General features: G+C 51.5%; 4 protein-coding genes across 4 annotated transcripts; 2 read left to right on the forward strand and 2 right to left on the reverse strand.

Moving 5' to 3' along the window:
* Positions 1–1,323: 1,323 nt before the first annotated feature.
* Positions 1,324–2,299, forward strand: J4E82_010620 (uncharacterized protein; the record flags this gene model as incomplete). The annotated part of the gene is made up of 2 exons (XM_051736831.1): positions 1,324–1,886; positions 1,939–2,299. 2 exons carry the CDS (start codon positions 1,324–1,326, stop codon positions 2,297–2,299), a joined length of 924 nt encoding a protein of 307 aa, XP_051583427.1.
* Positions 2,300–2,609: 310 nt separating this feature from the next.
* Positions 2,610–6,292, reverse strand: J4E82_010621 (uncharacterized protein; the record flags this gene model as incomplete). The annotated part of the gene is made up of 7 exons (XM_051736832.1): positions 2,610–2,759; positions 3,618–4,057; positions 4,223–5,495; positions 5,554–5,626; positions 5,687–5,771; positions 5,834–5,905; positions 6,145–6,292. 7 exons carry the CDS (start codon positions 6,290–6,292, stop codon positions 2,610–2,612), a joined length of 2,241 nt encoding a protein of 746 aa, XP_051583428.1.
* Positions 6,293–7,255: 963 nt separating this feature from the next.
* On the forward strand, positions 7,256–9,106 carry J4E82_010622 (uncharacterized protein; the record flags this gene model as incomplete). Its single annotated transcript, XM_051736833.1, has 3 exons — positions 7,256–7,397; positions 7,454–7,702; positions 7,758–9,106. The coding sequence occupies 3 exons, from the start codon at positions 7,256–7,258 to the stop codon at positions 9,104–9,106; spliced, it is 1,740 nt and encodes a 579-aa protein (XP_051583429.1).
* A 1,522-nt stretch (positions 9,107–10,628) lies between these two features.
* On the reverse strand, positions 10,629–11,626 carry J4E82_010623 (uncharacterized protein; the record flags this gene model as incomplete). Its single annotated transcript, XM_051736834.1, has 2 exons — positions 10,629–11,500; positions 11,551–11,626. The coding sequence occupies 2 exons, from the start codon at positions 11,624–11,626 to the stop codon at positions 10,629–10,631; spliced, it is 948 nt and encodes a 315-aa protein (XP_051583430.1).
* Between the last annotated feature and the right edge of the window lie 353 nt (positions 11,627–11,979).

Consider the following 11,979-nt stretch of genomic DNA (forward strand, 5'->3'; position numbering starts at 1 on the left):
AGAAACACGCTATAACTCGTTTCCCCACACACCGTTGCATTGTGGATACATTGGATCAGGTCCTTCATGATCGTCTTTAGGCTAAAATGCAGGTAGAAGTGAACCACCACTGACTCAGGAGATTCGATTCCACCGGCTTGGGATTCCGCAAAGACTCTTCCGTACCCAGAAACTGGAATGTGGAGGCTGAAAACGGACTCGAATGTGCTCAATAATCGACTCTGTTAAGTGTGGTCGCTTTGTCTTAGACTGCTATGACCAGAAGTCGATTATATATGTCCTTCTGAGCCGCACTTTCGAAAGTCGATCAATGTCCATTAGCCACCTTTGTATGCCAAGCCTGCGTAAGGTCCCTACTGATAGCACAGGTACGAGACAAACGGGCGCTAGGTGGTAGGTCATAACTCACCGAGGTTGCAGGTGGGTGGGCTCGTGGCTTGGATCCTCATCACCATTCCTCGAGCATGTAGGATCCTCCATGTCTCCTTATCGTCGCTGAGAGTTTCACATTGAAAGGGCGGAGAAACGATTCACATACCTTCTCATGCGCTGAGATTCCGAGGATCCTTCCGGGAGGCAGACGTCGACAGAGAGATCTCAGCGCTAAGAGGTCCTGTATACCACACAAATCTGATGAGAGGGAAGCTTCCATCATCCTGATGTGGGCGATATGCTGGACTTTACTTACCAGAACCTGGACTCCATCGAACACTTGGCACTGGCAACGCTTTCCATAAAACCTGGTACTTGCACGTCTCCAACAAATGACACCTCCGAATGCCAAGCTTCCGATGCCAAGATCACTGTTTGAAACGGTCAGCCGTACCATTTCGTTGGTGACAGGCCCACTGCTGCGGTAACTAGCACCCAGAAGCGGGTACTACGGCAGCGAACACCACGGTGACAGCTCTCACATTTCGTGTGTTCATCTCGCTTCGCCACAGCTGGGCGGCAGAGCGGAAATAATACCACCGCCAAGAGACCTCGGCCTCATGCGTCGATGGAAGTAAACGCTGAACAACTGTTTTGTGAAAACCAACGTCAATGATGAGGGGCTCGCAAGGAGTGGGTGGAGAGAAGGAGTCTGGGCACCAAAAACAGCTAGCGACATTGACCGCAAAGCTGAGATAGTTATCTCTGCTCAGGTACATAAGAAGCAGCAGCGGACGATAATGAAGAGCCCACCAGCACATTCCTGCACATCGTCTTTCGCTTCTTCCGTCGCTTTTCAGTCTTTCGCTACTACATTCGTTTCTACAGGCTAGTCCTACTATACAATCTTTTCACCTACCAGTCCATTTCAAAACCTATCATCGATTCAACATGAAGCTTTCCATCCTTGCCGGTGCCGCCATTGCGCAGCTCGCCTCTGCCCACTACTTCTTCGATGTCTTGGTCGTTGACGGCCAGGAGTCAAAGGGCTACGAGTTCATCCGCGAGAACACCCGCCCTGAGAAGTACAACCCCACCAAGTGGATCAACACCCGCGACGACATGACTCCCGATATGGACGACTTCCGCTGCAACAAGGGTGCTTTCGAGTCCGCTAGCCGTACTGGAGTAAAGGAGGTTGCAGCTGGCACCAAAATGGCCATGAAGCTCGGTGTCGGTGCTACCATGAAGCACCCCGGTCCTGCTATGGTCTACATGTCCAAGGCGCCCAGCTCCGTCAAGGAGTACGAGGGTGATGGCGACTGGTTCAAGATCTTCGAGTCGGGTGTTTGCGACCCCAGCAAGGACTTCTTGGGTACTGCTTGGTGCACTTGGGACAACGACAGGATTGAGTTCACCGTCCCTGCTGAGGTTCCTGAGGGCGAGTACTTGATTCGCTCGGAGCATGTTGGTATCCACGGTGCTCACGGTGGTGAGGCTGAGTTCTACTACGGGTGAGTTCTTCTCTTCACCAACTCCATAGCGACATAAACTGACACTCGACAGATGCGCTCAAGTCAAGGTTACCGGAGGCGGTAGCGGCACCCCTGGTCCCACCGTCAAGTTCCCCGGAGCGTACAAGCAGGACGACGAGTCTTTCAACTTCAGCATCTGGGGTGGATACAAGGAGTACCCCATGCCCGGCCCAGCTGTCTGGACTGGCGGCAACAGCAGCGGTGCGCAATCCCCTGTTCAGACTCCTACCGAGGACACTACTTCGCCCGTTCCCTCTTCCGCGCCTTCTTCCGCACCTTCCTCCGCACCTGTTGCCAGCGAGGCTGTTGCGCATAACGCTGAGAATTGCAATGGTGGCAAGGCTAAGCGCGGCCGCCGTGCCTTCCGTGAGGCTCTTCTCCGCAAGGAATAAGCGATGCACTTCCATACTCCCGAAGCATGCTCGCTGGATGATTCCGACGATCGAGGTGATTGAAGGATTTGATGTTGCCAAGTGGCCCTTTCTATATAAATATTAGTGTGATAGTCGCAGCCGTGCTGCGCTGTTCTGTACATGTTAGTGGATGGAAATACAATCACTATTTCCTGCGCATCTTGTGCCTTTTGCCATTAGCTTCAACAACAAAATTCGAACAACGTAAATACTGAAGGAAGAGAGCCATAGGGTAGCAATATTACTCTGAAAATTCGATAATACGTGAACCCGAACCGGCTTATCTGGGTTAAATAAGGTATATGCTTTGCACGTTCTTCATCTTGTCCCTAATAGCCTTCAATATGAGCCGCTGTTGCAGCACACCGCGTAGTCGTGCCACCATCTCCATCGTCAACACGTGGATCCATAAAATGCTAAGGTTCTGCTGGAGCGTATACTTCACATCGATTGTCAGATCTTTCAATAGCGACCAAGCCCTTTGGACAATTCGACCTTCATCGAGAAAAAATCTCGAATTCCCAGTTGGCGGTTTCTCGCCCTGTACTATTGGTGATAAAAGAGGATGCAAAGCTTCGAAGCTTTCAAGACTAAAAGCGTTACCAACAAGGTTGGTGGGTAATTGGACGGCGATGCGAGGTCGGAATGCAATACCGCTGAGGTCTGACATGGCTGTGTCTAACGGTGGGTATATTTTGCAGGCATCTTGCTGAAGTTTTACTATCCCTTTCAAAGAGGCAATCATCTCTTGCATCGAAAGTGTTCGCCAACACCAAGCTGCTTCAGCCTGTTCAAGACGGGTAGCGAGTTCTGTATCCACGTCTCTATTGCATGAAGGATCAGGAAACAGATCGACTAAAGATTCGAATAGTGCTTTGTCTTTAATCGAGGCTGGTAAACAAAATTGCGATCTGGCATGGGGTCCGCAAATCTCGTTCTCCCTGACGAAATGCATGATGTCGTTTCGTAAGTCTGTCATGCTGCTTAGTGCCAGGAGATCATGTTCTCCTTTTGCATAGCGATCGAGTAAGAATTCCATGCCTAAGCAAGTATCCGATGCTACTGGAAGCCAATCAAACCACTTTTGCTGGATCAGAAATCTGTCTCTGGAGGTAGCGAATGCGGTACCGGCACGAACTCCAAAAAAGAAAAGATTAATCAGCCAGCGTTCTACGATTCGAGTCTCCAACGATCCAAGGTTCATTACTATGTCTGGTAATCTCCGATGGGCTCCAAGATCAGCCAAAGGACCTTCGGGGGTGTAGGATATGCGACACGGGCTGTTGAGACTATAAACACCATCCCGATAACGTTTGAGTAAAAACGGACGCTGCCAGTTCAGAACGATATGTAAGTCGATTTCGTCCGGATGCATATGTGTCTCGCCAGAATTGCTGTGATCCGAGCCGGCGACATACAACCCTTGCAGGCTCTTTCCATCGGTGTCAATAATTTCCACTTTGCCCTCACGAATAGATAAGATGTGGACAGCATCAAGCGCCAATATACCATTAGCTGAGAGCAGTCTTGCTGGGGAATCAGGATTCCATCCTGCATCTATAGCGAGCTTTCCCCACGAGTATCTGGGTTCAAACGCGGAGCGATCACTCCGTTGGGGTTCTCTTGAACAAACATGATTCCAGAAGTTGTCGTCAAGCGACCATCCATGTCGGAGATCATCTCGTTCGTTGGCGAAAGGAGAACTGAACCAACTCAGACCGGAAGAATGATCGCATCCTATCATACCGGGTAGCCGTATTTGAGTTACAGGTATCGAGTTTGCCTTGAGGTTTGTATGTGCTGCTTTCAGCGATGATGTCCAATCCGGAACCCAAGAAGGGAGGAAAGGAATTTCTTTGGGGAAAAAAGCACGATGCAATATATAGCCTGAAGAGAACGTACTACCAGGTTTCGTAAGCCAGTACATTGTCAAGCCTGTATAAAGCTGTTGTACGCTGAGTTCGTAGTCTATCGGGAAGTTGTTCCGATCTTCATCGTCTACCAGGCCCATCAACCCATATACCCGGTCACGCGGATCGCTACATCGGCAGTCCTGCGTAATCTGCAATGCCGACATCAGATCCTTGATTCTCCTTCTCTTACTCAAAAGTCCGACCCAGTTCCCGTAAAACCCATCTTCTCTACTTGCAGTTAAGGACTTCACATGTGACGAGAAATCTGTCCAGTGCATTGTATGGTCGTCAAAGGTCAGGCTGGCGGTTTTGCTAAGCAGCAGCTCTTGAACTACCCAGATGCGCGAGAAGTAAGGCATGCGCACAATCGCTTTAAGATCCACATGAAGTGGATCGAAGCGTTGGCCGTCGCTATCTGAACGCTCAGCTACAGTGTCAAGTAGATCATGTTTGTCACCCAGGTACGTGAGGACCCTCGCTGCAGAGGTATATATATCTCTCATAAGTGAGACTTGATGTCCGCGCTCTTCCAAGTCGAACTGGTTGATACAGATCGCATCCACCCAAACGAGACGGTCGGCAACAGTTCTGAACCGCCGGAGCGCCGCCAAGCAGTTCGTCGTGACTGGTAGCACATCATACTGTGGGCCGAGAAAGATGGTCTTGCACAAAGAAGAATTGCCCTGTGAGTCTGCCCAAGTATATGAAAACGCCTCGAAAATAGGTCGGCAGGGATCGTGAAGTCGATGATTCTCTAGAGTGCCGCAGACGGGGTGGCTGGTGTCTTCGCTACCACGAAGGCGTAGGAGACGAATGGAGTTCGCATCCGGAAGACGCGAATAGACACCCTGAAACAGTAAATCTGGTTCGCTTCGATCTAGTGGCTGCTGCTGCGGGGTCTGCTGGTCGGATTTCAGCTCCCTTTGCGATGATCGGGTAGAAGTAGTACCAGTCCATTCATCGATGTTCGCCAGTATACGAGCTAGCGTATCTGAGTCCTCGTCATCTCCGCCTTGAGCTTGAGAAAACAAGCTTGGAGGCCATGTGCATATCAGCTCTGACCGCGGTGTGTCTGGCGGGGGTGCAGGTGGGGAAATCGGATGGACAGGCGCTAGCTTAGGCGCCTTGCGCTCACATTTGCGGCACCCTGGCTGTCCATCTTCCCACTCCAGATCCAGCGTTGCGCATGTCGCGTCATGCCACGCCATGAAAACAGATTTAATGGTTTCGACGGCGTAGATGCAAGTCGTTCGGGAGGAACACTGTCAAGGCAGTCGCGGAAGGCTGAAGGATTGCGGTTGTGAAGACTACCCCGCCGACCTCGCGGTCATTGGCCAGCCTTGCTGCATTGCATTGTCTCGGCGCGCAGACAAGCAAAGGACTAAAATCTATGCTGATGATAAGTAGATAAGCAGACACGTCTTTCATCAAGAATAAACTGCAGTACCCTCACAATTGCAGAACATCTCTTGCAACTCGACCGATCAAACTACTTCTCCATGGAGCTGCAGAGGCATTGGACATTCCAAAGGCTGTAGCTGAAGAGGTTATGCATCATGCGATGCTCGAGTGAGATGATGTGGGGAGAGATGGCACAAACGTTTGGAGAAAGTTGGGTACGCGGGACCATTTGTGGGACCGAAGATAGGTGCATGTGGAGTCATGCGCTGGGCTGGAAAAACGTCGGGACAGCAGCTGTCGGAGTAGGCGAGAAAGCTTTGTCATGTACTTGCTCGCCAGGAGCCGAGACGCAGAAGATTTTCTCGTTGCGACTCGAGGACATGGGGCAGAATTCTTTTCCACGTCAAGCTCCTCGGGCTGAGCCACTAGCGCGTTCTAGAGCCAATCAGACCTGTGGGCCGGATCGGACCAAAGCCTGGGGAGCCCTCCGCGTGATTTGCACCGACCCACGTGAAGGAACAGCCTCGGCATGCGCTTCCTCGTCCAGGTGGCGGCCATCACGACTACCACGGTTTACCTCTCGTATAGAAGGGACTGGCCTTGAGTTTCCCATAGTCGGATGACCTGCAGCCGCACCTGGGACGGTGTGCAAGGGCATCCTGGCTAGAGGTTTCGACTGTCGGGACAGGAAGGGGAGGCTGGTTGGTGGTGCTGGGGTAATTGCATTGACTCGCGGAGTCACACGCGCTTAATTAGGAGCTCCGACGGGCAGCAGAGTATCGTCTCGTATTGGCCGTAAGGCGTCCATGACCAACGACTTCAGCATCAGCAGTTCATGGTCATGACGGCCACTGTTGCATTAGCTCACCGCCACCAGGTCTTGTTCTGGGGAAGGAACAAGAGGCGGTTGAAAGTATAGCACAGGCCATTCACTCGGCGCATCGTCAGCGCAGCATCGCAGTGAGCTCGAGTAGACGTAGACGGCGTTGGCGGAGTGAGCCGAGCATAGGGCGCCGCAGACCTGGTATTGGGGGCTAGCGTAGTTAAGGCTCTGCTTGCTCCAGACGCACGTTAGCCGACTCCATGGGCAACAATAGACTCCATGGGCCACAATGGTGGGGTCTAGTGAAGTGGGAACCCTTGGTCGGGGAACCCTCACGTGCGGCTCTGAAAACCTGGAAGCGTTCTAGACTGTAAATTGCGCAGTCCGTGCGCTGGTCGCCAAGGGCAAATTACAGCCGGTTCAAATGCCGGTCCGACACTTGTCAAATTGCTAGGCTAGTCGGGCCTGGAGAAAGAGCTGGAGAGGGCAAAACGCGGGCGACCATACCCCAGATGGCCAGTGGCGTACACCTTTCACGGGCCTGCAGGGCTAACGCACCCAATAGCAGGGAAGCACAGACGCCGACTAGCTGAGACGCAATGTTACCTAGCCATTTCTGCGGTACGCTTGTCGCGCAGAACAGCTAGATCTCAAATCTCCAGCATTGTTATTAACCCTCAACGCACCCCGTTCAGATTCACCTCTTCGTCCAAGGCCGCTTGCGAGTTCTACCTGCACAGCTTCAGATAGAGCGCATCGTCAACTTCCCCTGCCTACACCTTCGCTCCATCACTCAACATGAGCAACCACGACATGGCCGACGAGGCCGCCAACCCCAAGGGCATCCAAGCTACCACTGATGTCAACATGACTGAGTGCCCCGTTACCTGGAAGGCCTACCTCCTTTGTGCCTTCGCATCCTTCGGTGGTATCTTCTTCGGTAAGATGATGATCGACAATCTTTGCGACTTCAGCCGCTGACCACATATCCTATAGGTTACGATTCCGGTTATGTTAACGGTGTGCTCAACTCGCCTCTTTTCATCGAGGAGGTCGAGGGTCCCATCTGCCCCCAGGGTCTTGATACCCCCAATGGCGCTTGCGCTATCAGCTCCAGCAACACCTCGCTCATTGTGTCGATCCTTTCCGCTGGTACCTTCTTCGGTGCTCTCATCGCTGGTGATCTCTCAGACATGATTGGTCGTAAATGGACGATCGTTTTGGGTTGTCTCATCTACATCATCGGTATGAAATCCCCGCATGTACTACCATGTTGATCAGCCACTAACCCCCGCTTTAGGTGTTGTCCTGCAAATGGCTGCAACCGGACGTGACCTCCTTGTCGCTGGTCGTGCCATCGCCGGTGTTGGTGTCGGTTTCGAGTCTGCTATCGTCATTCTCTACATGTCCGAGATTTGCCCCAAGAAGGTTCGTGGTGCGCTCGTCTCCGGTTACCAATTCTGCATCACCATTGGTCTCCTTCTCGCTGCCTGCGTCAACTACGCCGTTCAGGACCGTGGTGACAGTGGCGAGTACCGCATTCCCATCGGTATCCAGTTCGCTTGGGGTCTTATCTTGGGTACTGGTATTGCTTGCCTTCCCGACTCCCCTCGTTACTTCGTCAAGCGCGGCCGTCCCGATGAGGCCAAGAAGGCCCTGATGAAGATCCGTGGTGTACACCCAACTAGCCCCGATGCCGCCCACCTCAGGTCCCTGGTCGAATTCGAACTTGCCGAGATCATCGCCAACGAGGAGTACGAGCGCGAGCTTATCCCTGCTGGTGGCTGGCTTGCCGGATGGATGAACTGCTTCAAGGGCTCCCTCTTCCAGTCCAACTCCAACCTCCGCAAGACCATTCTCGGTACTTCCCTCCAGATGATGCAACAGTGGACTGGTGTCAACTTCATCTTCTACTACTCCACACCCTTCTTGCAATCGACCGGTGCCATCAGCAACACCTTCTTGATCTCGCTCGTCTTCACCCTGGTCAACGTCTGCTCCACTCCTCTTTCCTTCTACGGAATGGAGAAGTTCGGTCGCCGCACACTCCTCCTCTTCGGTGCCCTCGGTATGTTGATCTGCCAGTTCTTGGTTGCCATCATCGGTGTTACTCAGGGTTTCAACAACTCCACCACCCTCGCAGATGGTACCACCCGCGCCAACAACATCTCCGCCGTCAACGCCCAGATCGCCTTCATCGCCATCTTCATCCTCTTCTTCGCTACTACCTGGGGTCCTGGTGCCTGGGTCCTCATCGGTGAGGTCTTCCCTCTTCCCATCCGTTCGCGTGGTGTTGCCCTCTCCACTGCCTCCAACTGGCTCTGGAACACCATCATCGCCGTCATCACCCCCTACATGGTTGGCAAGGATGAGGGTAACCTGAGGTCCTCCGTCTTCTTCATCTGGGGAGGTCTCTGCACCATCGCTTTCGTCTACACCTACTTCTTGGTTCCCGAGACCAAGGGTCTCTCCCTTGAGCAGGTCGACCAGATGATGGCCGAGACTACCCCCCGTACCTCCGCCAAGTGGCGCCCAACCCACACCTTCGTCGAGAGCTCTCTCCAGAAGGGTGGCACTGCCATGATCGAGAGGAACGGTTCCGTTGTCATCGACACCGAGAAGAACCACCGCACTGCCTCCGTTCACTAGATGGAGTAATGGGTAGTGTTTTATTCATGTTGTGATGACACGAATGAGTCACTTGTACGAAGTAATGTTTGGGTTCTGCGAAACGTAAAGTAAAGCATAACACGAAGGAAAGGAAGGATTATATACCTCTGCGATACCTCAGTAGTTTATTCTATAGCATAAACTACATCTTTAATCTTGAACATTGATCTTCAAATTCTAATCGTGATTGTTCATCTTGGCAAATCGGCCTTGTTGCTTTTTACAACGCAAGTCTAATCTTAGTCCATAACATATGCTCAAACCCCGCTCCTACTTCCTCAATGCTTCTTTCAACTCGACCTCACTATCCCTCTCTGTCTCTCTCTCTCTCTTCCTCATCCTCTTCTATTTTTTCACCATCTATCCTAGCAAGCGCGAACAGTGTTCATCACTTCTGACGGAGTCGAAGATAGCTGACCACTGCGGATGTCACACCACATAGATCACAGAGTCAATCGAAGTGGTGAACGACTTGAACAAAACTAATCAGAGTGGATGATATGAGCTCGGTAGTCTGAAGAGGCGATGAGATTGAATGTTGCGTGCAGGGCGCCATTCTACTCCAAGCTTTCAGGTAGCAGCGCCAAGTAGAAGGCGCTCATCACGCGGCAGAAGCGAGCAAGTGGAAACGGGCAGCTGCGAACAACAGGCCTGAGCGGGTCCGACCAAAGCTTATATACATATTTAGCCTAGCGTCTTCAACTAGTCTCGGAGGTCCCTCGTTGGGTCTATGTGTGCTTCAGCCCTCATCTTTTTGCGCCCGTCCTCACATCATCATCAGTGCCGTGCGTGAAAACTTGTTATCGCCTCCACGCGAGTTTTGCGACACCATCATCGAATTTGTCCCAAATGCGCGTCGAGCGACCAGCCTACATTCTTCCCGATAACGAAGTGCGTCGCAATTTTCCCAACAACTGGTTTTCGATGCGGTATTCCAGCTGCCACCTTCCTGGCCCCTTCGCAAGCGGTACAGTGCTTATACAACGTTTCTCATCAATCCGGCATCGCACGAGGTTACTTATAAGCATTTAATTCATGTCATGCTGCGGTATCTACTTGAAATTGTAGTGGTTGGCAATAAGACCGACGATGTGTGGCCTACGCCGATTCACTGTCCAGTTTGGAGCACCCCAGCAAATCGATTCATCTCAAATCAACATGCATGATTACGTGCATACTTCAGAACTTAATCTGGTACAAATTAAAAACACAAGCATTTGACCAAAGTATCTACCCTCTCTTCGGCATTACGTAGCCGAAACCTACTGCCCCGGCTATGAGGTAAAGAAAATAAGGCTTTAGCTTCACATACCAGGAAAACAAAGAATGAGAAGAAGAAAACAAAGAAACATTTCAAGATTTCTACGTAGAGCTTTCCATTATGGTAAATTGAAGAGTAGGTCTCATACATGAATGAGCTGAGTCCTGAGCTGATGAGAGGTTGGAAAGGAGTATATTCTCAGTAACTGGAGAGTGCTGCTAAACTACCCAGTCGCACTTATCAGACCTTGAGCAACACACTCTCCGTCCACTCCCACAACTTCTCTGCTAGAGCTTGATTTCTAGCCTCTGCTGTCAACCTTTCCGTCGAATCTACACCTACTGGCGTGTAGTATGCTCCATTATTCAATGCTCCCTTCTCCGCTCCGTCTGCGCTCCAAAGCTGGTTCAGAACACCCTGGTGCGGCTCAAGCCACTTTTCGCCCGAAAGCCGCGACGTTACATTCACGAAGAACTTGCTCAAGCCGGCCATCTCGGTATTCATTGGTGTCTTGACGAGCCCTGGGTGGATCACCACGGATGTCAGCTCTGGGTGTCGACGTGCGAGCTCCCTCGTGAAAAGAATAGTCGCGAGTTTAGATTGGCCATAACGGATCCATCCCCCTAGTACCAACCTGGACATCGTGCTTCCAGAGTCGAGCTCCTCGAAGGAAATGCCACCTTTGATGGCGCGGTGGAATTCGTAACCCGCAGAGGTGGTGTTGATGATGCGAACATCTGAGTTGGGATCTTTGGCTGTCTTGAGTAGAACGGGTAACAACTGTTTGGTGAGCATCGCGTGGCCGAGATAGTTCGTCGCGAACTGGATCTCGTAGCCATCGATACTCAAGGCGGCTGGCTTGGCTATAATCCCAGCGTTGTTCATTAGTATGTCGAGGCGATCGTGTTTGAACCCTTCCGCTATGCTTTCCTTGACAGCGCGAAGGGACGAGAGATCCATCTTGATGAAGCTCAGCGATGCTGTTGGGTATTTGACTTTGATGTCGGAGATTAATGTGTTCGCTGCAATGATGTTCCGGCCTGTGAAATAGATGTGCAAAGGGTTGTGCGCCACGAATGCTCGAACACTTTCTTCTCCTAAACCCGCGGTGCCTGGGATGATTGTTAGGGCGCTGTCAACATTTAGGGACCGATGTACAAACCTCCGGTTATCACGATAACCTTGCCCAAGAGGTCACCAACATCCTTTGCGGGGTCGAAGTCTTTGAAGCCTTGCATATCGAAAGTAAGGCTCGAAGGTGGGTTGATGCGGATATCTCTTTTTCCGCAGACGAAAGATTATTTTATATGTACAGATTTTCATCGTTGGGAATTGCAACGGACGAAAAAGTGAGAGGATTACGGTGTTGCTCCTCGGGTTATGGTTCGACATGCGCCTCCACCGGGAGGATATATGGCCGCACTGTGCAAAACACAGGGATGATTGACGAAAGTGCAAAAACACTAACATGGTTGGCAAGCGAGTGAGCCAGGCAAGCGAGTGAGCCACCCCACCAACTTTGCGCACCTCTACACGTGTATATCTCAACCACCTTACAAGATAATATATAGATAATAACAGAGTATACTAA

Source organism: Alternaria postmessia (assembly GCF_024291825.1).
Source record: "Alternaria postmessia strain BMP 2775 chromosome Unknown scaffold_134, whole genome shotgun sequence".
In the NCBI taxonomy this organism is placed as follows: Eukaryota; Fungi; Ascomycota; class Dothideomycetes; order Pleosporales; family Pleosporaceae; genus Alternaria; species Alternaria postmessia.